The sequence below is a fragment of the Pristiophorus japonicus genome, chromosome 4 (genome assembly GCF_044704955.1).
Source record: "Pristiophorus japonicus isolate sPriJap1 chromosome 4, sPriJap1.hap1, whole genome shotgun sequence".
Taxonomy (NCBI): domain Eukaryota; kingdom Metazoa; phylum Chordata; class Chondrichthyes; family Pristiophoridae; genus Pristiophorus; species Pristiophorus japonicus.
In genome coordinates, this window is record NC_091980.1 from 298060497 (window position 1) to 298086209 (window position 25713).

Here is a 25713-nt window from a genome sequence, read left to right on the forward strand (position 1 = left end):
TATTCGAGTTTAACCAATACAATGCGGTTATTTATTTCCAAAAAACGAGCCGTGGCGGGAAACGCAGCCGATTTTTGACGCAGCCCTGCGGTATTTTTGGTCAGGAGGCGGCGGGTGAAAGGTCAGGGGTCAGCGCGAAGTGACGATGGCAGCCATGGCGGCGGCAGCAGCTTCTTCTTTTTCTTCCAGAAAGATCTTCGAGGTTTTCGTCTCTCGTATCCCCTGGACTGTGGCCAGCAGTGAGTGGTGCCGCTTTCATCTGTGAATTTATCTATTTATTGCTCGCTTTTGTGAGAAAATGTTTTAATGGTGGGGTTTATTATAGTCAAATGGTGGTTGCTGGGCTGAACATGACTGGCAGCCACTTCCACTCCATTTATTTATCATTTCATATTTCAATACTATATCTCCTGGTTTTCTGGTGCCAGAAGTTCAGTATAACCCGGGTTGTCTTTCTCTTCCCCCTTTCCCCTGGGGATTGGCTCCAAGGATAGTCATGCAGCCTATCATCTTTCATCCAGCCAAAATCTAGCCCCTCTCTCTGCCACAACATTTTATTGTTTCTCTCATGATTCCAGTGTTTTCACCTCCACTGCTATATCCAGGAGTCCCCCCAGTGACGGTGGCTCTGGAGCCGGGGCCGCCCCAGTGTCGATCACTCTTTGTGTGAAGAACGTCTCAATATAAGTCCTAAATTAACTTTTACTGGTTTGAGGTTGTGTCCCATTGTTCTCACAATTTAAAGCAATATTCTGGATTAGCTATTTTAATTCCCTTAACTATTATGTATACTTTTATAACATTACCTCTCAGCCTATTAAGGCATTATTTATTTGTGAATTCTGGTAGTTAATACTGGATGGACCATTTGACTGTAGGTCACATCATGGCTGTCTAATTCTGTCCCCATTGACCTTCACCCGTGCAATTTCCAGAAGAAGCCTCTGGATAGAATTCAGGAGCAGACCTGGCAGAGTCTTTCTCCCAGGAGAAAGAATATAGAAATTACAACATAGAAACAGGCTGTTTGACCCATACAGTCTGTGTTGATGTTTATCCTCCACATGACTCCTTATAAGAACATCATAAATAGGAACAAGAGTAGGCCATACAGCCCCTCGAGCCTGCTCCGCCATTGAATAAGATCATCGTTGATCTGATCATGGATTCAGCTCCACTTCCCTGCCTGCCCCCCATAACCCCTTATCCCCCCTGTCTTTTAAGAAACTGTCTATTTCTGTCTTAAATGTATTCAATGTCCCAGCTTCCACAGCTCTCTGAGGCAGCAAATTCCACAGATTTACAATCCTCAGAGAAGAAATTCCTCATCTCTGTTTTAAATGGGCGACCCCTTATTCTAAGGTCGTGACCTCTAGTTCTAGTCTCCCCCATCAGTGGAAACATCCTCTTTGCATCCACCTTGTCAAGCTCCCTCATAATCTTATACGTTTCGATTAGATCATCTCTCATTCTTCTGAATTCCAATGAGTAGAGCCCAACCTACTCAACCTTTCCTCTTGAGTCAACCCCCTCATTCCAGGAATCAACCTAGTGAACCTTCTCTGAACTGCCTCCAAAGCATGTATATCCTTTTGTAAATATGGAAAACAAAACTACACGCAGTATTCCAGGTGTGACCTTGTATAGCAGGAATGGAGTACTAAAGTGGCATGATCAGCAATGATCATATTGAATGGTGGTGCAGGCTCGAAGGGCCGAATGGCCTACTTCTGCACCTATTTTCTATGTTTCCATGTAGCAAGACTTCCCTGCTTTTATACTTCATCCTCTTTGCAATAAAGGCCAAGATACCATTGGCCTTTCTGATCGTTTGCTGTACCTGCATACCATCCTTTGTGTTTCATTACTTTCCTCCAGTCCATAGGAACTGATCCTGAGTTGATAGATTGTGTTCCATCCTTTACGTCAGTCCAGCCATCCCTGGAATCAGTCTGGTGAACCTTCGCTGCACTCCCTCAATAGCAAGAACGTCCTTCCTCAGATTAGGAGACCAAAACTGAACACAATATTCCAGGTGAGGCCTCACCAAGGCCCTTACAATTGCAGTAAGACCTCCCTGCTCCTATACTCAAATCCCCTAGCTATGAAGGCCAACATACCATTTGCCTTCTTCACCGCCTGCTGTACCTGCATGTCAACTTTCAATGACTGATGAACCATGACACCCAGGTCTTGTTGCACCTCCCCATTTCCTAATCTGCCACCATTCAGATAATATTCTGCCGCCTTGTTATTGCCTCCAAAGTGGATAACCTCACATTTATCCACATTATACTGCATCTGCCATGTATTTGCCCACTCACCTAACCTGTCTAAATCACCCTGCAACCTCTTAGCATCCTCCTCACAGCTCACACCGCCCCCCAGTTTCGTGTCATCTGCAAACCTGGAGATATTACATTCAATTCCTTCATCCAAATCATTAATGTATATTGTAAAGAGCTAGGGTCCCAGCACTGAGCCCTGCGGCACTCCACTAGTCACTGCCTCCCATTCCGAAAAGGACCCGTTTATCCCGACTCTCTACTTCCTGTCTGCCAACCAATTCTCTATCCACGCCAGTACATTACCCCCAATACAATGTGCTTTGATTTTGAACACCACTCTCTTCTGTGGGACCTTGTCAAAGGCCTTTTGAAAATCCAAATACACCACATCCACTGGTTCTCCCTTGTCCACTCTACTAGTTGCATCCTCACAAAATTCCAGAAGATTTGTCAAGCATGATTTCCCCTTCATAAATCCATGCTGACTTGGACTGATCCTGTCACTGCTTTCCAAATGCGCTGCTATTTCATCCTTAATAATTGATTCCAACATTTTCCCCACGACTGATGTCAGGCTAACTGGTCTATCATTACCCGTTTTCTCTCTCTCTCCTTTTTTAAAAAGTGGGGTTACATTAGCTACCCTCCAGTCCATAGGAACTGATCCCGAGTTGATAGACTGTTGGAAAATGATCACCAATGCATCCACTATTTCTAGGGCCACTTCCTTAAGTACTCTGGGATGCAGACAATCAGGCCCCGGGGATTTATCGGCCTTCAATCCCATCAATTTCCCCAACACAATTTCCTTGGCACCCCTCGACCTCCACTTCCCAGAATGGTGAGGACAGCTGGTGCATGGGAACACCATCATCTTGAAGCTTCCCTCCAAGAGACGCACCAACCTGACGGACAAATATCGCCGTTCCTATATTGCCGTTGGGTCAAAATCTTCGAACTCAATACTTAACAGCATTGTGGGAGGACATTCAACATGCGGACTGCAGCAGTTTAAGAAAGTCTACCACCACTTTTTCAAGGGCAATAAATACCATCTGTGCCAGCGATGATCACATCTCAAGAATTAATAAAAATAAAGTTTTAGTTTCATCTACCTATATTTGTCCTTTCAGTGAATTATGCATTTTGAACTGGATCTCCTGGTTCATCTGCGCCCTTCATCTTTCCCTTAAGTGTATGCTCCCATTCCTTGTTTTTCCTTTCAAAATGTATAACTTGTAATTCCCTGCATTAAATTACATCTGCCACCTGTCTGCCCATTCCGATAAACTGTCCACGTCCTCTTCAAACCTTTTACAGTCTTCCTTGCTGTTTGCCAAACTCCCTACTTCTGTGTTGTCAGCAAATTTCAAAATCACCTCTGACCTTGGCTATGCTGTCAGGAGCGCTGTTGAGTCGTGGTGAGGCGCCTCCCAACATGGAAGGAAATGGGTCATAAAATCTGCACAAAAGCTGGGTTAAACAATCTGTTAGAGTGGTATTGACAGAGGCTTGGAAGAAGGTTGCTTATTTGTTCTTTCGGGAAATATTGTTACATCGGGGAATGGTAGGGGAATGTGTTCTAAATATCTCATGGCTAATGTGATTTATTATACTAAAGAAATATTGAGGACACACTGGCATATTGTGGGTTTGTGCTTATTTCTCACATGATGCCCAAACTTAGCCATGGTTATATGGAATGTGCCGAACAGGGACCAAATATTTCCCGACAAGTTCGGTGAGTCTGTTGATGTATCTGTGAGCAACACCGACGAAAGCCTCGAAGAAGGCTCCGAAACTGGGAAAGTCATATTGCAGTCAACAGAGGGGGAAAGGAGAAAAATAAATGGCTTTAAAAAAATCATCGCACAGTGCTCCTGACAAGAGTGATTTATAGAATGCCCGTATATACTCGTGTATCATGCGACTTTTGAAGACCTAAATTGTAACCTAAATTTGGGGGGGTCGCATGATACGCGAGATACAAAATTTGCGGGTGTGAAGTGCTGGCCAAGAGTCGCGGAGGTCGGGGGGGGAGAGAGAGTCGCGGAGGTCGGGGGGGGGAGAGAGAGTCGCGGAGGTTCCAGGGGGGGCGAGAGAGTCGCGGAGGTCGGAGGGGCGAGAGAGTCGCGGAGGTCGGGGGGGGCGAGAGAGTCGCGGAGGTCGGGGGGGGCGAGAGAGTCGCGGAGGTCGGGGGGGGGCGAGAGAGTCGCGGAGGTCGGGGGGGGGCGAGAGAGTCGCGGAGGTCGGGGGGGGGAGAGAGGGTCGGGGGGGGGGGAGGAAAGAGACCGGACCGGATCCGACCTCTGCTACCCCGGCGACCCGACCTCCGCTCCCCCAACTCCCCCCCCCACCCGGCAACCCGACCTCCGCAAACACAGTAGAGGCTGTGGCTGAACGATTCGCGAACAGCTTTCACAGCAGAATCCACTCGATGTTTCATGTTAAGGTCTGTATTCGATCTCAAAAAAGTGACTCGCATGATACATGAGATATATGGTAAAATCATGTTTTGGGGACGAAAACTTAGGGGTCGCATGATACGCGAGATCGCAGGATACGCGAGTATATACGGTAATTAAAATGTTGATTGAGAGTTTAGTAGAATTTGGGATTAATTGTGTGTCTTTATTTTGCAGAAGAAATCAAAGAATATTTTGGACAGTTTGGATCAGTGAAGAAATGTCTTCTTCCATTTGTGAGTATTTCATTAGCTGCATTAGTATTTTTCAGTCAGTTGGATGGAGTCCTCAAGTTCTTGATGTAGCTTTGAGACCCTTCATGTCTGGCTGAGTTGGACGTAGCTATCCTGGCTTCCTCGTACGTTGCATTATGCATGCGCGAACAAATCGAGGGCTCATGTTCAAAAAGGGGACGGAGTCCATTGTGCGCATGCACAGAAGGACACAAAAAACCTAGTGCAAATAGTCACTCTAGGCCAAGTCCTGGATGAGAAAGATCTGGTAAGCAGTGCTCCACAGAGGTCTGTTTTTATTAGCTCTATCTTATTTACACAAATTGAAATCCAGTGGAATATTTTTACATTAAAGGTGTGAGCAAATTGGGAAATCTGTAAATTGTAACAGATTTTGAAAGACTGCAAAAGGACATAAACAGGCTAACATGTAGGTATTTTTTTAGTCTGCATAGAGATGCAGACATGAACAAATTTTTGCAGCTGGGCAAGGAAAGTAGTACGTAGATAGTTTGTCGACATCCAGTTGTGTTAAAAAGCCGTTTAAAATAATTTTTCTTATTTAAAATTTGGGAGGCTGTTACAGATTTGCTTCTGTGGTGTGATCGAGCACTCCTGTAGTTAATGATGTAATTGACAGATGAATATTGTGATGATATTGCCATGTAGTTGATGAGGCTTCCAATCGGAGTATATTGAATTTGAGCACATATTATTGATGCTGAAGCAGGATTGTTGATTAGATGAAACTCAATTGTTCTATTTGTTTACTACCCTTGTCAAAAGCAGTTAATGCTGTCAAAATAATTCCTTTTTGAATACATGTCAAGTATTTAAGATAATCAAATGCCCTCCAGAACATTCTGGCTCCAGACATATTGGGACATGGGAATATTATCTGAAGAATGCAGCTGATCAGGGCAGAATAATTTTAATTGTATGGTTGTCCGTCATAACGAGGATGATGGGATAATTGAAAGGTTCTTGCATTATAAGAATTGTTGAATTAAAAAAAGACCAACGTCTATTTAGTTTGCTTTCTATCATCTCAGTAGTTGCATGATACAACGATAGTGGAGTTGTTGACCAATCCCTATTAATTAGTCTACAACAGACCCAGACATGAGGCGAGGAAAACCCCGGTAGTGGAGAGCTTTGGCAACCATAGGTCCAAAGTTACCTGTTCCTCCCAAGCACTCTAAACTCATCACTGTGTCCCAAATTAGTATTTTATGAAATGAGTCTATCTAATTTACATTTGATTGAGTCAATACTAATGCTTCCACCGTCTCCCACGGAAGCCCGTTCCATAAATTGACCACTCTCTCATTGAAATATTGTTTCTGCAAATTAGCTTTGAATTTACCCCCGCTAGTGCACTCCTGGAGAATCTGATGTAAGAACTATTGGTCGTCTTGCACTGGTTTTAGCGTAGCATGGTATCATTGGAGTCAGTTGCTGTAGCAGTTCTCAATTTTCTTGCTTTCTGTTTAACCCATTTTTCCTTTTTGAAATGAAAAGATGCCAAGACCTGTCCACCATACCCTCCCAATTACCAGCAGGGATGTTACTTGCCTTGAGGCTTTTTTTCTTGCCACTTTTTCCCTTTTGAACTTCCTGACTTATTGTTGAGGCAGAGTTCCATGGGTACTGGCCACCTGCTATTACTTCACCTGGCCATAATATATATGGAAGCCTTGAAGGTTATGTGGGTTACGTGGGCGTAGGGAGCATCACAGCCCAACATGATTCTGTCTTCACCTGACTCCCATATAGATTTACTTGCAGCAAGGCTTGTTGCATGGTGATCAGGATTCGGAATTCTGACTGAGTTTCCATTCCCTGGGATACTGAGCCCAGTTATAGCAGTTATACTACCACCTCAGCTGAGATCTGCATAGATCTAGGGTCAGAACTGTAATCTTCCTGTTCTCATGCCTAAGCTACGCGTTGGCTAAACGCTCTGATCTATTGAAGTCAGAAGTTCATTTGTACTGCTGCTTTTGCCCACCCAACAATGTTGGCTGGTTTCCAGCTCACAATGGAACATTTGCTTTTGAAACGTACTGTTGCTGACCCGATGTCAATAACATTTTGTACTCTGCAGTCTCTGGTTGACAACCTACAGAGAGAAACAGTTCTCACCTTGTGGAAGTTCAGACCAGTGGTTATTTTGTCTGTTGTGAGATAGGTTGGGAGGAGTCTGCAACAGTCCCAAGTTCTGCATGGTCTGTTGGAAGAAGCTACTACTATACTTGTATTTATATAGCATTTATTATGTGTCAAAGCAATTCACACAATGCAGCAGCCGTTCTGCACCAGCAAAAGAGATTAGATCAATAACTAACTAGTAAACTTTTTTTTGGTATTAATGAGGGTGGAATGCCAATTAGGACATCAGAACGATCTTCTCCTCTTCAAATAGTGCAGTGGAATCTTTAAAATTCACTTGACTAGGAGGACAGGACTTCAGTCTAAAGGATAGAAGCTATGACAATGGAGTACTCCTATATTGTACTGAATGATCAACCTCGATTATGTGCTTGGGTACTGCTGTGGGGTTTTAATTGGCAACCTTCTGAACCAGAGGGGAGACTATTACCAGATGACTGAAACTGACTCTTTGAAGCAGGCTCAATGGGCTGAAATGACTTTCTCGTTCTGCATTGTTCTTGCTGAACATAATCAGAATGTATGATGTGTATTAGAATGATTTATGCTGAATGAATGAAGAGAAAATGTGCTTCAGTCATAATAACTTATTTAAAAATAGTTGGAGCAAGCTGGTGAGAGTGTAAAACAATCTATATGGTTGTGTCATTCAGTAGAATACTAATAGTAGGATAATTTGGCTTTCATTCCAGATTAGAATGAATATAATACTCTGATAATTGTACTTGCCAAAATCACACAAGACTTCAGGATCATCCAGGGGGCACAAAGATAATCCCTAGCCTCTTCTACACTACCAACAGTCTCCTTATATCCCTCTCCATGGCCCTTCTCATTGTCCACAAAGCTAAACCATGTCCGAGATGTGAACACACATCTTTCTCCACTTTCTCTCCTGTCTCACCTCATGGCCTCTCCAAGATCCTCTTGTCCACCTCCTGCTCCCTTGACCTCATTTGCACTAAACTGTTGACCACGCAACTTCCCTTCCTGACGCCTATGCTAGCTGACTTTGTATTCCAATGCTCTCCTGTCCTAATATCTCCTTCTGTGGCTTGCTGTCAAATTTTGTTTCATAATCTCAATGAGCTCGATGTGACCCTGCAGAGCTCTGCTCCTAAGCAGCCAAAGGTTGGGTAATTTTTAATGTTGAAGGAGCAGAGTTGAAAATCAGGGTTTTTTTAAACCCCGAGGTTCAAACAGAGCAGATCTCCAGTTGGAAAACCCGAAAACGTGGCAGAATCTGGTTCCGCAGGGATTTCACCCCGTTTGTGTCCTACAAAGATTATTTGGGGATGGGAGGGCGGAGGTAAAAAGAGGGAGCCAATTTAAAACTGAGTTGAGAAGGAATTTCTTCTCCCAGAGGGTTGTAAATCTGTGGCATTCTCTGCCCAAGGAAGCAGTTGAGGCTAGCTCATTGAATGTATTCAAATCACAGATAGATAGATTTTTAACCAATAAGAGAATTAAGGGTTATGGGGAACGGGCGGGTAAGTGGAGCTGAGTCCACGGCCAGATCAGCCATGATCTTGTTGAATGGCGGAGCAGGCTCGAGGGGCTAGATGGCCTACTCCTGTTCCTAATTCTTATGTTCTTATGTAAATCTTTTACCTGTCTCCAATGTCAAGGGCCATGTCTGGAGTGGGGTGGGGAGTCCCTGGCTGAGGGATTTCAGTGATGTGGAGAGACTGGAGAAGCTGGGGTTGTTCTCCTTAGAACAGAAGTTTAAGGGGAGATTTAACAGAGATGTTCAAAATTCTGAAGGGTATAAATAGGGAGAAACTGTTTCCACCAGCAGGAGGGTCAGTAAGCAGGGATCACAGATTTAAGGTGATTGGCAAAAGAACCAGAGGTGACATGAGGAAACCTTTTTTTAAACACTGCAAGTTATGATCTGGAATGCACTGCCTGAAAGGGTGGTGGAAGGAGATTCAGTGGTCACTTTCAAAAGGTAATTGGATAAATATTCAGAGGGAAAAAATTTACAAGACTGTGGGGAAAGAGCAGGGGGTGTAGGATTAATTGGATAGCTCTGCGAAAGAGTTGGCACAGCTACAATTGGCCAAATGGCCGCCTGTGCTGTATCATTCTATGAATCGTCCCTGTGCAGTGCCTTGGGACGTAAGTTTGACCAAACTTGGGAGGGCTGGTCATCACTCCTAATATTTCTTTCTTTGTCTCAGAGTCAGTTTTTGTCTGAAATGTCTCTCAAGTGCCGTAGGCCATTTTTCTATGTTAATGATGCTATCTGACTGCAACTTGTTGTAACTATAATAACTGGAGACCATTACCTCAATTTTCTGAAACATGTACTGTTGCTTAGCTAAAAGATATATATAATTGCATTTAAATTGCTTCTAATGATTTTCACTCTGCAGAATTGTACAAAGCTGTTCTATTGTCACTACCTAGTTTAATACATTATACTTCTTTGTATTTCGCCCAATATCTATGCGCTATTGCAATAGAAGCTAATAGCACTTGCATGTTGGTTGATCATGTTCTCTCCTCTGGTACTGACCCCTCTCTTTCGAATCTGCCCATATCACCCCCTCCTTTTTTAAAAAAAAACATTCTTGACCCCTCTGTCCTTGTCAACTACCACCCCATCTCCAACCGCCCTTGAACATGTTTTTGGCTTCCCTTACACCTTCACTTCCCGCAACTCTGTTTGAACCTCCCCAATTATGTTTCCACCCCTGCCACAACACCTAAATGGCCCTTTCAAAGTCACAAATGACATCCTATGTGAATCTGACCATGGTGTAACATCCCTCATCCTTCTCGACCTTCCTGCAGTTTTTAACATGATTGACACGATCCTCCTCCAATGCCTCTCCTCTATTGTTCAGTTAAGTGGAACTGCCCTCTTGCCTATCCAGTCGTAGCCAGAGAATCTCCTGCAATAGCTCCTCTTCCCACCTCAGGAGTCCCCCAATGATGTCCCTCGATAATATAACCTAGAAACATATCATATTCCACATGTATGTTGACTGCCCAGCTTCACCTCACCATTGCCTTTCTCAACCCCTCCGCTGCCTCTGATTTGTGACGTTGTTTGTCCGACATCCATACCTGGATGAGCATAAATTTCCTCTAATTAAATATTGGAAGACTGAAGCCATTGTTTTCAGCCCCTGCCACAAATTCTCTTCCCTAGTCACCGATTCCACCCCCCTCCCTGGCCACTGTCAGGCTGAACTAGGCTACTTCCTGGCCAGCCTCTGATCCTCCACCCTCAGCTCATCCAAATTCTACTGCCTATATCCTAACCCACACCAAGTCTCATCGACCCTGTAAAATTCTCATCCTTTTATTCAAATCTCTCCGTGGCCTTGCCCCGCCCTATGTTTATAACCTCCTTCAGCCCTACAACACTCTGTTACTCCAATTCTGCCCTTGTGCATCCCCAATTTTCTTTGCCCCACTATTGGTGGCTGTAGCTTTCGCTTCCTAGGCCTAAGCGCTAGAATTCCCTCTCTAAACCTTTCCACCTTTCTTTATGCTGTTCCTTAAACCTTTCTCTTTGACTAAACTTTTGGTCACCTGTCCTAATATTTCATGTGGCTCGGTATCAAATTTTGTCTGATAACGCTATTGTGATGTTTTACTGCATTAAAAGCACTACATAAATGCAATTTGTTAGAGGTGAAATGTTAATCCATCTGAAGAGGAAGCGAACCGGCATATATTTTTTATAATAGATGTTATGCATTTACTAATGTCCTTTGCCTTTTGTTATTTAAAATGCCAATTGTATAGGTGTCCTGGAAATCCTTGAGTAGGGCTTCCTTCCCTGATGAATGTTCTTGCCACAATCGGGGCCACAGAAACAAAGTGGCCTGAGTCGTTTTATCTTGGAAAACCACAATACAGAAATTATAGACTCCTTGTGTTTTTGAGTTGAAAAAAAATACATTTTATTGCCAATGTCGAGACCTTTTGAGTTGTGTGTCCCTCCTTGCTAGGTTACTCCTATGGTACTCTATATTCCTCCGTGTATAGCTGGGTTAACAACTTCGAACCAGTGCAAGAGCTACTCTGGAACCCTGCAGCCTCCAAAAACCACTCCACAAACTAGTGGGTTCACACATTTGCTGCTGTACCTGATGGATACAGTAATTGCTTTATAAACTTTGATTAATTTAGCCTTTAGGTTCAGTAAAGAAGTCTTCGTATTAATCAGCTGAATGAAGAAATCTAGGTGCTTGTATCTGTCGTAATGCTTGGTGTTGGCAAAACGAACTTCCAAAATTAGAGTCGGGCAGATGGGGAACCTCTTGTGAACAGCACAATAATAGATTTGATAAAACTTGTTCACTGTTTGATATCACACTCAGCTGTAAATTATTTTCCATCAACCGCAATATAGATTTATAAAGTGCTTTTAATGCAGAAAAATGTTCCAAGGTCCTTCAATGGCTTCCTTATGGGCTGTATCATTCTATGAAAGAAGGACACGATAGTACTGGTGACCACAAGCATTGTCAAGGAACTTAGTCAAACAGCACACCAAGATTGCTAACAGTCTGAGTGAGGAGCCAGTGGTGAAAGTATAGATTTTGTGGAACGGGCCGAAGATGATGGGGTTTGATGTTTAGTTGGAAGAATTTATGCCTCATCCAAGACTGAATGTCATGTAAGCAGTCTGATGGCACAGAGATTAAGAGGGGGTGGAGGAGAGGTAGAGCTGGGTGTTATGAGCCGAAATGTTAACTCTGTTTTACTCTCTACAGATGCTGCCTGACCCGCTGAGATTTCTAAAAATTTTCTGTTTTTATTTTAGGTTTCAGCATCCACAGTATTTTGCTTTTGTGTTATGAGCACAAATGGAAAGTAACTGCATATCTGTGTATGATGCCTCCAAGGGGCAGAATGTATGAACCTTAGGGAAATCTCTGAACATTGTGGTATCAGTAACAAAAAGTGGACCCAAAACAGAATGCGTATGTTGATGGTTAAGCAGTGTATTGCTGTCCTAATTACAGGGCTAATAAATATTCTAGAAATGTTGGTAACTTGTAATGTTCACCGCTGCTCAATTTTATATTGCAGGACAAAGAGACTGGATTTCACAGAGGATTCTGTTGGGTTGGTTTCAGTACAGAAGAAGGGCTTCAGAATGCACTTCAGAAGGAATCGCACCTCGTAGAAGGAGCAAAGGTAGTTTCAAAACCGTGCATTATCCTTACTTCAGTTTATGGTGCACCAAGAAACTGTTCTGAGTGAAAAAAGCCTGAGCCACTCCTAAACTGAGACTAGTGACATCTTAATTCTCTCCCTGGCTGCTGCTGCCGCCGCCTATAATGAACTACATAGCTATAGAGTAGGGACTTCAATCATCCTGATGTAGACTGAGATAGTAATAGTGTAAACGGCAGAGAGCAGGAAGAATTTCTTAAGTGTGTTCAGGAGAACTTTCTTGATCACTATGTTTCTGTCCCAACGAGGAAGCAGGCATTGCTGGTTCTGGTTAGAGATGGCTCAAGTGGAGTAGGTGACAGCAGGTGAACATTTAGGGAACAGTGATCATAGGTATATAAAAGGTATAGATTAACTATGGAAAAGGACTGGGAGCAATCTAGAATAAAAATACTTAATTTGGAGGAATGCAAATTTCAGAAGGTCGAGAACAGATCTGGCCCAGGTAAATTAGAATCAAAGATTGGCAGTCAAAACTCCAGTGGAACAATGGGCTGCCTTTTAAAGAGAAGATGGTTCAGTACAGTTGAGGTACATTCCCAGGAGGGGAAATGGTAGGTCAACTAAAGCCAGAGCTCCCTGGATGACAAGAGATAGAGAGTAAGATGAATCAGAAAAAGAGCATGTATGACCGATGGAGAATACAAGTGAAAATCCGGCTGAATATAGAAAGTTCAGAGGGGCAAAGAGAGTATGAGAATAGATTGACAGCTAACCTAAAAGGGAATTCAAAAGGCATATAAATAATAAACGGGTAGTAAGAGGGGTGAGGCCGATTAGAAACCAAAATGGAAACCTACGCATGGAAGAAGAGGTCATGGCTGAGGTACTAAATGAGTACTTTGCATCTGTCTTAACCAAGGAAGATGCTGCCAGTCATAGTGAAAGAGGAGATATTGATACAAATGAGATAAAAATTGATAGGAGGTTCTAGAAAGGTGGTCTGTACTTAAAGTTGTTAAGTCACCAGGACCCAATGGAATGCATCCTAGGTTGCTGAGGAAATCTGAGCTACTGGCCATAATCTTCCAATCCTCCTTAAATACGGGGGTGGTGCCAGAGGACTGGCGAATTGCAAATCTAAGGATAAACCCAAAGACTACAGGTCAGTCAGTTTATCCCCGGTAGCGGGGAAGCTTTTAGTAACGATGATCAGGGACTTCAATCACTTGGAAAAGTGTGAATTAAGGAAAGCCAGCAGAGATTTTTTTAAAAGCAAATTATGTTTAACTAACTTCACCTTTTTTGATGAGGCAACAGAGAGGGTTGATGAGAGCAATGTGGTTGACATCTATGGATTTCCAAAAGTTGTTAAACTGCCACATAATAGGCTTGCCAGCAAAGTTGAAGCCCATAGAATAAAAGGGATAGTAGCAATATGGATACGAAATTGGCTTAGTGACAGGAAACAGTAGTGGTGAATGGTTGTTTTTTTTGGACTGGAGGAAGGTATACAGTGGTGTTCCCCAGGGATCGGTACTAGGATCACTGCTTTTCTTGATTATAAATGAATGGCTTGGATGTGGGTGCATGGGGCACAATTTCAAAATTTGCATATGACACAAAACTCGGAGGTATAGTGAACAGTGAGGAGGAGAGTGATCGACTCCAAGAGGACATCAACAGGCTGGTGGAATGGACAGGCACATGGCAGATGAAATTTAACGCAGAAAAGTATGAAGTGAAATTGGAAGAACGAGGAGGCAATATAAAAGAGTACAATCCCTAAAGCAGGTGTATGAACAGAGAGACCTAGTATATGTGCATAAATCATTGAAGGTGGCAGGGCAGTTTGAGAAAGCGAATTATAAAAGCATACAGGATACTGGGCTTCATAAATTGAGGCAGAGAACAAAATTATGAACATTTATAAAATACTGGTTCGGGCTTAACTGGAGTATTGTGTCCAATTCTGGACACCGCACTTTAGGAGGGATGTGAAGGCATTAAAGGGTGCAGAAAAAATTTACAAGAATGGTTCCAGCGATGAGGGATCTGTGAATAGACTGGAGAAACTGGGGTTGTTCTCCTTAGAGCAGAGGTGGTCGAGAGGAGATTCGATTGAGGTGTTCAGTAGATGAGATACTGTTCTCATTGGTGGAAGGGTCGAGAACCAGAGGACAGAGAATTAAGGTGTTGATTCTTTTACCAAAGATGATGTGAGGAAAAACATCTTAAATTATTTTTTATAAAACTGAAAGGTGGAGGCAGACTCAATTGTGGCTTTCAGAAGGAAATTGGATAAGTACCTGAAGGAAAAAAATTTGCAGAGCTATGGGGAAAGGGACTAGGTGAAGTGCTCTTGCAGAGAGCCTGCACGGGCTAAATGGCCTCCTTCTGCGCTGTAACCATTTTATGATTCAATTGGGTGCACTGTCTGGTTTCTATTGTTGGCTTGCAATACAGCTGGCATTGAGAAGTCACAATGTTTGGTGTGGGAAATTAAGTGTCACATGGGTGCAGTACAAGGCGTTGGGCAGAATAGAGGAAGCTTTACTGTGTAACTGTGAAGACTTGCTTCCACTGAGTTGTCAGGTCACTGTACAGTCCAATATGGGAATTACAGTCTCTGTCACAGGTGGGGCAGATGGTGGTTGAAGGAAAGGGTGGGTGGGGAGTCTGGTCTGCCGCACGCTCCTTCCGCTTGATTTCTGCATGCTCTCAGCATATACTTGCTTGGTGTTGACGGGTTGGCTGAAATGGAAACTTCCATCCACCACCTTGATGATAACCACAAAAAAACCCTTGTAATAAAAGCCACCAGAAAGTTTGTTTTATTTTAAAAAATAAACAGAAGTGCATTACCAAACAGTGCACCAGCCAGCCTATGATACAAAGGCAGATTTCAGCTACCCCAGTCCAACAGCTGAGTGCTGCCCGTTCCCCCAACCACCTAGTTAGCATTCAATGGACTGCGCGGAGAAGCCAGTTTAAATGTTGTCAACTAAACTGGACACATTCAGTTCAGTTTCAGTGGTACAGTTTACAGCAACACATTCCATGGGGATAATGTTGGTGTTGCATTTAAGCAGAAGTAGAAATTGAATAACTCATTAAAAATGTATTCTCTTCACAGCTTCAAGTTCAGAGAAACAGAAAATTGTTTCAAGGACGAAGACCAAATAATAAAGAAACTGAATCAGCGAGTTGACACCGAATATGGAGGGTGTACCTCAAGGTGTTTTTGACCTAATTAAATTAAAGATGGTGATTTAAACAATTCTGTGACTAACTTTTTTTAAAAAAAAGTCTCTTTTGCAGATCGAGGGTGCTTACTCTAGTTTTTTTAATTAGAAAAAGGAATGGGCGGACTGAATTTTACTTTACACAAACATCTCTGTAATGGAACTCCCAACAGAGCTTTCAAGATGTGTTTTATCATGATATTCAGTACGTCCATGCAGAAACAAATATGAAGTTCATTGCTTTGAACTAGATTTCGCTATAACACAAGGCTGTACTATATACACATTCCATCTATTCCTTTCTTCGCTTCTTTCCCTCATGTTCATATTCTTTTGAGCGACCACTTTCAGGCCTCTTTGAACCACCATGTTGCTTGGCTTCCTCCAAGAACTTGTCCAGACCAAAGGGATCTTCTTCATCCCTCTCAAATTGAACAGGGCCTTCACGACGCTGTCTACGATCTGTGCCAGAGAACTCTCGGTCGGGGACAAACCTAAGCAAAAACACAATTGTTTACATTGAAATATATACATCACTCCTATTGGGAAGTCACAGGTGTGCAACAGCTTAATATCAGGTGTAATTACTGGCTCAACCACTGCCAAGATGGAAGCGAGTCAATTGCTTAAATAGGAGCTGGTCTGTTTAGAGTCATGATTGTTAGTAGATTTTTTTACACCTATTAGTGGAACTTCATAAGAATCCTCTCAATTAACCATCACCCAAATCCAACAGTGGCTTCAGACTAGTTCACATATACCCCAAATGTATAATTAAAGTGGGGAGACTTATTTGTACAACACAAATATGTTTTAGATGGTATGTTTGCAGAAAATATTCCACTGTAAAAACTAGTAAGTTTTAAGAGACATAGATTTCATATAAAAACTCCACTTGTATGGAATGAAGAACAACCACCTCAACAAAATGCTAGGTTTGGGGGTAGGAGTGACATTTGAGATGATTCCCAAAAGCTGAAGGGTTTAAACATATTTTGTGCTGCAGGGCATTTAAATGAGACGGTAACACTTAATTTTAACATGGCACCACCTGAAGATTCTCTACATAGCTGAAGGCAGTCTGCCAACCCGCACTTAACCAGACTCCAGCAGTTAGGTGGGAAAGCAGCTCAGACTGATTCTTCAATCGTTCCATGACACCAGTGATCTTGAATGCAGCGAAGTGATACAAACCCATATCCTGGTACTAAACCACCTACAACTTAAAAAAAATATGAACTCACCGATTATTTTTCATAAATGTGTCCAAATCATCACCGTAAGTGTCCTTATCGGTATTCTTGGTCGGCCTATACACGTTTTGGGCCATATCCTTGCCAGTTCTCCAGGGCTGGTCATAAACGTTGTATAGCTCATCCTCTCCTCCTGCAAAGCCACTGTCCATTCCCTGGCAACACAAAGCAAGACTTAATCCAGATGAAATTTCTCAGCAGCACTCGCCAAATGTTTAACTGAAACACCCATTGATCAAATTGTTGCTAGTCAAGTATATTTAAAGAATGTAGTTTTGAGTTTACCTGATTTTATTTCATCACTCTCTGGCAGATTCAGGTTGAACCTGAAAACTAAACTGATTATAACAGGCCATGCTTACTCTACAGAATTGTGTTGCATGACTGAATTAAACCCAAAGTGAATACAGTTAGCAGGCCTGCAGCCCAGGAAAAACACATTGCCAGGTTTATAAAAAATAGGTCATTCATCCATTCCCACAGACTACATGCAGTGCGTTTCATGAAGGGATCTATCTCAATTAATCTTCAACGGGAAGGTTCTGCAAAGTTTTCCTCTGCCGTCAAAAGTATTCAAGCAAAGAAAACTTGCTTACTTAATTTAGACAGGATGGGGTCAAGGATGACTTCTTATTACATAGAATTTGCAACACAGGAACAGATCATTTGGCCCAATTGGTCTCTGCCGGTGTTCATGCTCCACACAAGCCTCCTCCCACCCGACTTCATGTAACCTTCTATTCCTTTCTCCCTCATATGTTTATCTAGCTTCCCCATAAAAAAAGGTATCTATGCTACTTATCTCAACTACTCCATGTGCTAATGAGTTCTACATTTTAACCACTCACTGGATAAATAAATTTCTCCTGAATTCCCTATTGGATGCAGTAGTGACTATCTTATAGTTACGGTCCTAGTTGGACTACCCCACAAGTGGAAACATCGATACATCTACCTTATCAAACCCCTTAAATAATTTTAAAGACCTCTATTCCGTCAGTCACCCCTCAGCCTTTACTTTTCTAGAGAAAAGTATTTCCTGATGGTTATAACCTCAGTTCTGGTACCATCTATGTAAATCCTTTTTGCACCTTCTCCAGTGCCTCTGATGAATTATACACAGGACTCAGTTCAGTACAACAAGTACTCCATGAATAAGATAGGTAAAGAAAAACATGCATTTATATAGCACCTTTCACGAGCACCGGATGTCTCAAAGCGCTTTACAGCCAATGAAGCACAGAGTAAAGTCATTGTAATGTGGGAAATGCAGCAGCCAATTTGCACACAGCAAGCTCCCACAAACAGCAATGTGATAATGACCAGATAAACTGTTTATGTTGATTGAGGGATAAATATTGGGATCTTTTACACCCACCTGAGAGCAGACGGGGCTTTGGTTTAACGACTCATCCGAAAGACGGCACACCTCAGATGGTGCAGAGCTGTGTCAGCCTAGATTTGTGCGCTCAAGTCCCTGGAATGGGACTTGAACCAACAACCTTCTGACTCAGAGGTGAGTGTGCTACCCACTGAGCCACAGCTGACGCAATTGAGAATGAAATGGAGAGATCTCTAGGAATCTTGGTAGACTCAGTACTCAAAATGTCTAATTACTATGGAGCAGCAATCAATAAATTAAATCGAGCGCTGAACTATATAGTCAAAACAGTAGAATACAAGTCAGGAGTAGCACACTTGAACAGTGCAGTGATATGTTTAGACCTTTTTAAAAAAAAACAAGTAGCCATTCATGCCCTGGATGCTGTGGAATGGAAAGACAATACTGATCTGAGCATCAGAGGACTGAGTTATGACGAAAGAAACTTGAGCTTTTAAAGCCTTGAAAAGATGACCACCAGAGATAAACACAATAAGACGGCACTTCAAACTAAAGCATAACAGTATGACTATGGGGCACAAAACAGTATATTAAAAGCTCATCTATTTCACAACATACCTTTTGGTAACAGAAGGAGCAAAACTTATACAGGTAGTAATAGTGGTGGTTGTGTGAATGTTATCCAATTGAAATGTAGATTGAGTTTGGAGAGTATTTTTCCCCTATATAAAACAGGCGAATCACTGGTGATGGTGACAAGAGTTGTGAACAATCTGAGATGGCGAATCATCATTAGCACATTACAGTGTATTGACTTAAATGTGATTTCCCTCCTCCTCCCTTTGCATTCACTGCTAAGTCAGTCAGAAGGAAATGATTTTTCAGTAAGTTCATTCAATCATATTCGCTAGATGAAATGTACACTATTGTCCATCTGGTGGAATGGTGTAAAGCTGGCGAGAAATTTGTCCAATTTGGGAAAGCAAATATAAGGTCATTTTCTGGACAACTTCATGTTAAGGATTGAGGCAGACAATTGCATAAATCACCAGTTGCGACATTTCATTTTACCTTGTTCTGGTTGAAGAGTCTTTGGTCGTACTGTATTTCAGTCGATACACGTTGATTTGGTACACCTAAGGCAATCAGTTCGCTGATGTCTCGGTCCTGATCCCTCTGCAGCTTGGATCTGATATTTAAATGAGTGGAATTACTTATACAGCAGAATTCAGCTGTCACAGTGAAGCCTGTGCAGAAACTCATGTTGCAGGGTAGAGGATCACAGAATCATGGGGCCCAAGTTTCCACATGATTCGCGCCTGATTTTTAGGAGCAACTGGTGGAGAACGGACTATTTTAGAAATCGCAATTCTCCACATTTTTTTTCTGCAGTTCTAGTCAGGTAGAACAGTTCTAGTTTAGAACAGAATTTTTTCTTCAAAAGGGGGCGTGTCCGGCCACTGACGCCTGATTTGAAAGTTTCCACAGTGAAAATGTACTCCAAACTAAAGTAGAATGGAGCCAGTGAAGATTTTTGTAGAACTGAAAAAACCTGTTCTACACATTAAAAAATCAGGCGCAGGTTACAAATTAGGCGTCCAGAACGAGGTGAGGGGGAGGGGAGGTGAGGGGGAGGGGAGGGAAGGGAAGGGAACTCATTAAATTCGACAATAAATCCTTATTTATACTTCTACAAACAAATATTATACAAATAAATCCAACCTGAATAAACATTTATAAGCCACGAAAAGATTAAATAAACCATCTTCCTACCTGTGAAAGTGCTTCAGCCAGGGAGAATTCTGCAGCCGTTCTAGCCGCTGAGCGGGAGGGGGCGGGGGGGAGGAGAGAGAGGGGGCGGGGGGGAGGAGAGAGAGGGGGCGGGGGGGAGGAGAGAGGGGGGGCGGGGGGGAGGAGAGAGGGGGGGCGGGGGGGAGGAGAGAGGGGGGGCGGGGGGAGGAGAGAGGGGGGGCAGGGGGGAGGGAGAGAGGGGGGGCAGGGGGGAGGAGAGAGGGGAGGAGAGAGAGGGGGCGGGGGGGAGGAGAGAGAGGGGGCGGGGGGGAGGAGAGAGAGGGGGCGGGGGGGAGGAGAGAGAGGGGGCGGGGGGGAGGAGAGAGGGGGGGCGGGGGGGAGGAGAGAGGGGGGGCGGGGGGGAGGAGAGAGGGGGGGCGGGGGGGAGGAGAGAGGGGGGGCGGGGGGGAGGAGAGAGGGGGGGCGGGGGGGAGGAGAGAGGGGGGGCGGGGGGGAGGAGAGAGGGGGGCGGGGGGGAGGAGAGAGAGGGGGCGGGGGGGAGGAGAGAGAGGGGGCGGGGGGGAGGAGAGAGAGGGGGCGGGGGGGAGGAGAGAGAGGGGGCGGGGGGAGGAGAGAGAGGGGGCGGGGGGGAGGAGAGAGAGGGGGCGGGGGGAGGAGAGAGAGGGGCGGGGGGGAGGAGAGAGGGGGGGCGGGGGGGAGGAGAGAGGGGGGGCGGGGGGGAGGAGAGAGGGGGGGCGGGGGGGAGGAGAGAGGGGGGGGCGGAGGGGAGGAGAGAGGGGAGGAGAGAGAGGGGGCGGGGGGGAGGAGAGAGAGGGAGCGGGGGGGAGGAGAGAGAGGGGGCGGGGGGGAGGAGAGAGGGGGGGCGGGGGGGAGGAGAGAGGGGGGCGGGGGGGAGGAGAGAGGGGGGGCGGGGGGAGGAGAGAGAGGGGGCGGGGGGGGAGGAGAGAGAGGGGGCGGGGGGGAGGAGAGAGAGGGGGCGGGGGGGAGGAGAGAGAGGGGGCGGGGGGGAGGAGAGAGAGGGGGCGGGGGGTAGGAGAGAGAGAGGGCGGGGGGGAGGAGAGAGAGGGGGCGGGGGGGAGAGAGAGGGAGAGGGGAGAGGGAGGGGGGAGAGGGAGGGGGGAGAGGGAGGGGAGGGAGGGAGAGAGAGGAGGGAGAGAGAGGGAGGGAGAGAGAGAGAGGGGAGGGAGAGAGAGAGGGGAGGGAGAGAGAGAGGAGGGGAGGGAGGGAGAGAGAGGGGAGGGAGAGGAGGGAGGGAGGGAGAGAGGGGAGGGAGGGAGAGAGGGGAGGGGAGAAGAGGGGAGGGGGGAGAGAGGGGAGGGGGGAGAGAGAGGGGAGGGGGAGAGAGAGAGGGGAGGGGAGGGGAGGGAGAGCGAGAGGGGAGGGGAGGAGAGAGAGAGAGGGGGGGGGGGAGCGTCGGGTCGGGGAACAGGAGCGCGGGTCGGGTCAGTCCGGGGGGGGGGGGGGGGGAGGAGGAGCGGGTCTCGGGTCGGTGCGGGGGGGGGGGAGCGGGTGTCGGGTCTGGTCAGGCGGGGAGCAGGAGCTGGCCGTGGGAGGAGCCCCAGTGAGGCCATTGGGCCAGGGCTAGGGGCTACGTGCTTCGGGCCCCTCCTACACAGTTCGGCGCCTGGAGCTACTGTACTTGCGTGCCCACTGTCGCGCGCATGTGCAGAGGTCCCGGCACTGTTTTCAGCGCCGGGACCTGGCTCCGCCCCCCCACAGCTCGTGCTGACTGCGCCAAGGGCCAGAGGACCTGTAAGTAGGTGCAGACTACCGAGGATTTTTTTAGGCGCCGTTTTAGGCGCGAAAAACGGGTGCCCAGCTCGGAGGGGTGCCCGTTTTTTTTCTTGTGGAAACTTGGGCCCATGGAATGGTTAAAGCATGAAAGGAGGCCATTCGGCCCATCCAGTCCGTGCCGGCTCTCTGCAAGAGCATTTAGCTAGTTCCAATCCCCCTCCCTTTCCCCATAGCCCTGCAATTTTTTTCTCTCAGGTACTTATCCAACTCCCTTTTGAAAGCTGTGATTGAGTCAGCCTCCACAATCCTTTCAGGTAGTGCATTCTAGATCCTAACCACTGCAAAAAAAAAAGTTTTTTCTTATGTCGCCTTTGGTTCTTTTGCCAATCAACTTAAATCTGTGTCATCTGGTTCTCAGCCCTTCTGCCAAGTTTCTCTCGATCTACTCTGTCCAGACCCCTCATGATTTTAAACACCCAACAAATCTCCTCTCAATCTTGTCTGCTCGAAGGAGAACAATTCCAGCTTCTCCAGTCTATCCACGTAACTGAAGTCCCTCATCCCTGGAATCATTCTCGTAAATCTTTTCTGCATCCTTTCCCAGGCCTTCACATCCTTCCTAAAGTGCGGTGCCCAGAATTGGACACAATACTCCAGTTGAGGTCGAACCAGTGTTTTATACAGGTTCATCATAATTTCCATGCTTTTGTACTCTATAAACGTCTATTCATGAAGCCCCTGTCTGCTTTTTTTTTAACCGTTTTCTCAACCTGGTGAACCACACTCAACAATTTGTGCAGACATACCCCCAAGTCTCTGTCCGTGCTCCCCCTTTAGGACTGTACCATTTAGTTTATATTTCCTCTCCTCACATTCTACCAAAATGTATCACTTCACACTTTTCTGCGATAAAATTTCATCTGCCACGTGGCCGCCCATTCAACCAGCCTGTATGTCCTCTTGAAGTCCATCACTATCCTCCTTACTGTTCACTATACTTCCAAGTTTGCAGATTTTGAAATTGTGCCCTGTACACCCACATCCAAGTCATTAATATATATCAAGAAAAGCAGTGGTCCTAGTACCGACCCCTGGGAAACACCTTCCTCCAGTCCTTAAAACAACTGCTCAACCATTACTCTCTGTTTCTGGTCACTTAGCCAATTTTGTAACCATGCAGCCACTATCCCTTTAATTCCATGGGCTTCAACTTTGCTGGAAAGCCTATTAAGTTGTCGAACTCCTTTTGGAAATCCATGTGCACTACGTCAACTGCATTGCCCTCATCAACCCTCTGTTACCTCATAAAAAGACTCAATCAAGTTGGTTAAACACGATTTGCCTTTAACAAATCCGTGCTGGCTTTCCTTAATTAATTTTCACTTGTCCAAGTGATTGTTATTTTTGTCCCTGAATATGGTTTCTAAAAGCTTCCCCATTTCCGAGGTTAAACTGACCGGCCTATAGTTGCTGGGCTTATCTTTACACTCTTTTTGAGCAAGGGTGTAGCATTTGCAATTCTCCAGTCCTCTGGCACCACGCCCATATCCAAGGAGGATTGGAAGATTATGGCCAATACCTCCTTAATCTCCACCTTTATTTCCCTCAGCCTCCGAGGATGCATCCCATCCAGTCCTGGTGACTTATCTACTTTAAGCACAGCCAGCCTTTCTAGTACCTCCTCTATCAATTCTCATCCCATCCAGTATCTCCTCTATCATGTCTATGACAGCATCTTCTTCCTTGGTAAAGACAAATACAAAGTACTTATCTAGTACCTGAGCCATACCCTCTGCCTCCATGCATAGGTCTCATTTTTGGTCCCTAATAGTCCCACCCCTCCTCCTACTACTCATTCACTATTTTATGTGCCTGTAGAAGATTTTTGGATGACCTTTTATGTTAGCTGCCATTCGACTCTCATACCTTCTCTTTGCCCTCTTATTTTCTTTTTCACTTCTGCTCTGAACTTTCTATATTTAGCCTATTTAGCCTGATTCTTGGATGTATTCTCGACTGGATATCGGTCATATGTGCTCTTTTTCTGCTTCATCTTAGTCTCTATCTCTTTCGTCATCCAGGGAGCCGACTTTAGTTGCCCTACCTTTCTCCTTAGTGAGAATTGAGGCACCTTGCCAAAATTGTGACATGCTATTTTGTGTACTTGGTTGTTACAAACATGGATGTTCCCACATTATTTCCTCTTGAAAGGCAGTCCATTGTTCCACTACAATTTTGCCTGCCGTTCTTTGATTCCAATTTACCCGGGCCAGATACATTCTCACCCCACTCAAATTTGCCTTCCTCCAATTAAGTATTTTTACTGTAGATTGTTCCCTGTCCTTTTCCATAGCTAATCTAAACCTTTCAACTGTTCCCTAAATGTTCCCCTACTGACATTTGCTCCACTTGACCCACCTCGTTCCCCAGAATCAGAATCAATGCTTTCTTGTTGGGCCAGAAACATACTGATCAAAGAACGTTCTCCTGAACACACTTCAGACATTCTTCCCCCCCTTTCTGCTACTATTATCCCAGTCTCTATTAGGATACAGGTGCAGTGTCCGAATCCGGAATCCTTGGGATTTTGCATTTTGCCGGATTTTGAAACGTGTTTGATGTCACGAATTCAGAAACACCTGAGCCCAGGTTCGGGTATTTCTGGATTTCGGAACGTCAGAAGGGGGGGGTGGGAATGCGCGTCGATGAGCTGTTTGGGTTGCCGGGCGAGGAGCTGGTCGGACGGGGCCCCGCTGAAGAGGAGCTGGTCAGGTGGTCCCATTGCGGAGGTGGTGTTTGGGCGGGCAGCGGTGAGGCGAGGCCTGACGTCGGGCGGCAAGGTGAGGCCCGAGGTTGGGCAGCGGCGGCACCTAGAGGTCGGCAGGACCCGGATTCCGGATGATCCAGGCACCAATCGGTCCGGAGTCCGGAACTCTGGATTTTGGACGCAGCACCTGTAGTTGAAGTCTCCCATAATCACTACCCCATAGTTCTTGCAACTCTTTGTAATTTCTCTGCAAATTGCTCCTCCATATTTCTCCCACTAGTTGGTGGCATATAGAATACATTAATAGTGTAATGGTACGTCTATTATTTTTTAACTCTAGCCATATAGGGCCCAAGTTTCCACACGCCTGGACGCCCGTTTTTCGCGCCACAAAGTGCGCCTAAAAAAAATCCTCCGTATTTTCCACCTCCCTGCAGGTCTTCTGGCCCTCGGCGTAGGCAGCAGGAGCTGTAGGGGGGCGGAGCCAGGTCCCGGAGCTGAAAACAGTGCCGGGACCTCTACACATGTGCTACAGTGGGCACGCAAGTGCAGTAGCTCCAGGTGCCCGAAACTGTGTGGGAGGGGCCCGAAGCACGCAGCCCCTAGCCCTGGCTGAATATCCTCACTGGGGCTGCGTGAATAAGGCTCCTCCCACGACCAGCTCCTGCTCCCCCCCGCCCCGACCCGACACCCGCTCCCCCCGGACGAGATCGGACACCCGCTCCCCGCCACCGGACCAGACCCGATACCCGATACCCGCTACCCCCGACTGGACCCGACCCGCGCTCCTGTTCCCGCTCCGCCCCCCCACCGACTGGACCCGACCCGAGCTCCAGTTCCCGCCCCCCGACCGACTCCCGCTCTCCCCCGCTCCCCTCCCCCCTCTCTCCCCCCCACCTCACCTCTCTCCCCCTTTCGCACCTTTCTCCTCCTCCCCCATACCTCTCTCCTCCCCCCCTCCCCTCCCCCTTTCACCCCCCCGCCTCCCCCTTTCTCCTCCCCCTCCCCTCCCTTTCTCCCCCCCTCCCTTCCCCTTCTCCCCCCCTCCCTTCCCCCTTTCTCCCCCTCCCTCCCTCCCCTCCTCCCCTCCTCATTTCTCCTCTCCCCCCCTCCCTTCCCCCTTTCTCCCCTCCTCCCCTCCCTCATTTCTCCTCCCCCCTCCCCTCCCCATGCCCTTTCTCCTCCCCCCCTCCCCTCCCCTCCCCATGCCCTTTCTCCTCCCCCCCTCCCCTCCCCTCCCCATGCCCTTTCTCCTCCCCCCCCTCCCCTCCCCATGCCCTTTCTCCCCCCTCCCCTCCCCTCCCCATGCCCTTTCTCCTC

General features: G+C 46.0%; 2 protein-coding genes across 2 annotated transcripts in view; one reads left to right on the top strand and one right to left on the bottom strand.

The window, feature by feature from the left end:
* The first annotated feature begins 130 nt into the window (after positions 1–130).
* On the top strand, positions 131–15580 carry slirp (SRA stem-loop interacting RNA binding protein). Its single transcript, XM_070879621.1, has 4 exons — positions 131–239; positions 4931–4989; positions 12214–12321; positions 15437–15580. The coding sequence occupies exons 1-4, from the start codon at positions 146–148 to the stop codon at positions 15509–15511; spliced, it is 336 nt and encodes a 111-aa protein (XP_070735722.1). The 5' UTR covers positions 131–145; the 3' UTR covers positions 15512–15580.
* Positions 15112–25713, bottom strand: part of snw1 (SNW domain containing 1) — a 47268-nt gene continuing 36666 nt past the window's right edge. The window contains exons 12-14 of the mRNA XM_070879619.1: positions 19212–19329; positions 16790–16953; positions 15112–16039 (exon numbers count right to left, since the gene is read on the bottom strand). Coding sequence (XP_070735720.1) covers positions 15838–16039; positions 16790–16953; positions 19212–19329 — 484 coding nt within the window. The 3' untranslated portion in view covers positions 15112–15837. The remainder of the gene's footprint in view (positions 16040–16789; positions 16954–19211; positions 19330–25713) is intronic.

Coding starts and splice junctions, on each gene's coding strand:
- slirp (XM_070879621.1), top strand. CDS start 146: ATGGCAGCCATGGCGGCGGCAGCAGCTTCTTCTTTTTCTTCCAGAAAG. Junction 4,990..12,213: donor AGAAATGTCTTCTTCCATTT/GTGAGTATTTCA, acceptor TTTATATTGCAG/GACAAAGAGACTGGATTTCA. Junction 12,322..15,436: donor ACCTCGTAGAAGGAGCAAAG/GTAGTTTCAAAA, acceptor TTCTCTTCACAG/CTTCAAGTTCAGAGAAACAG.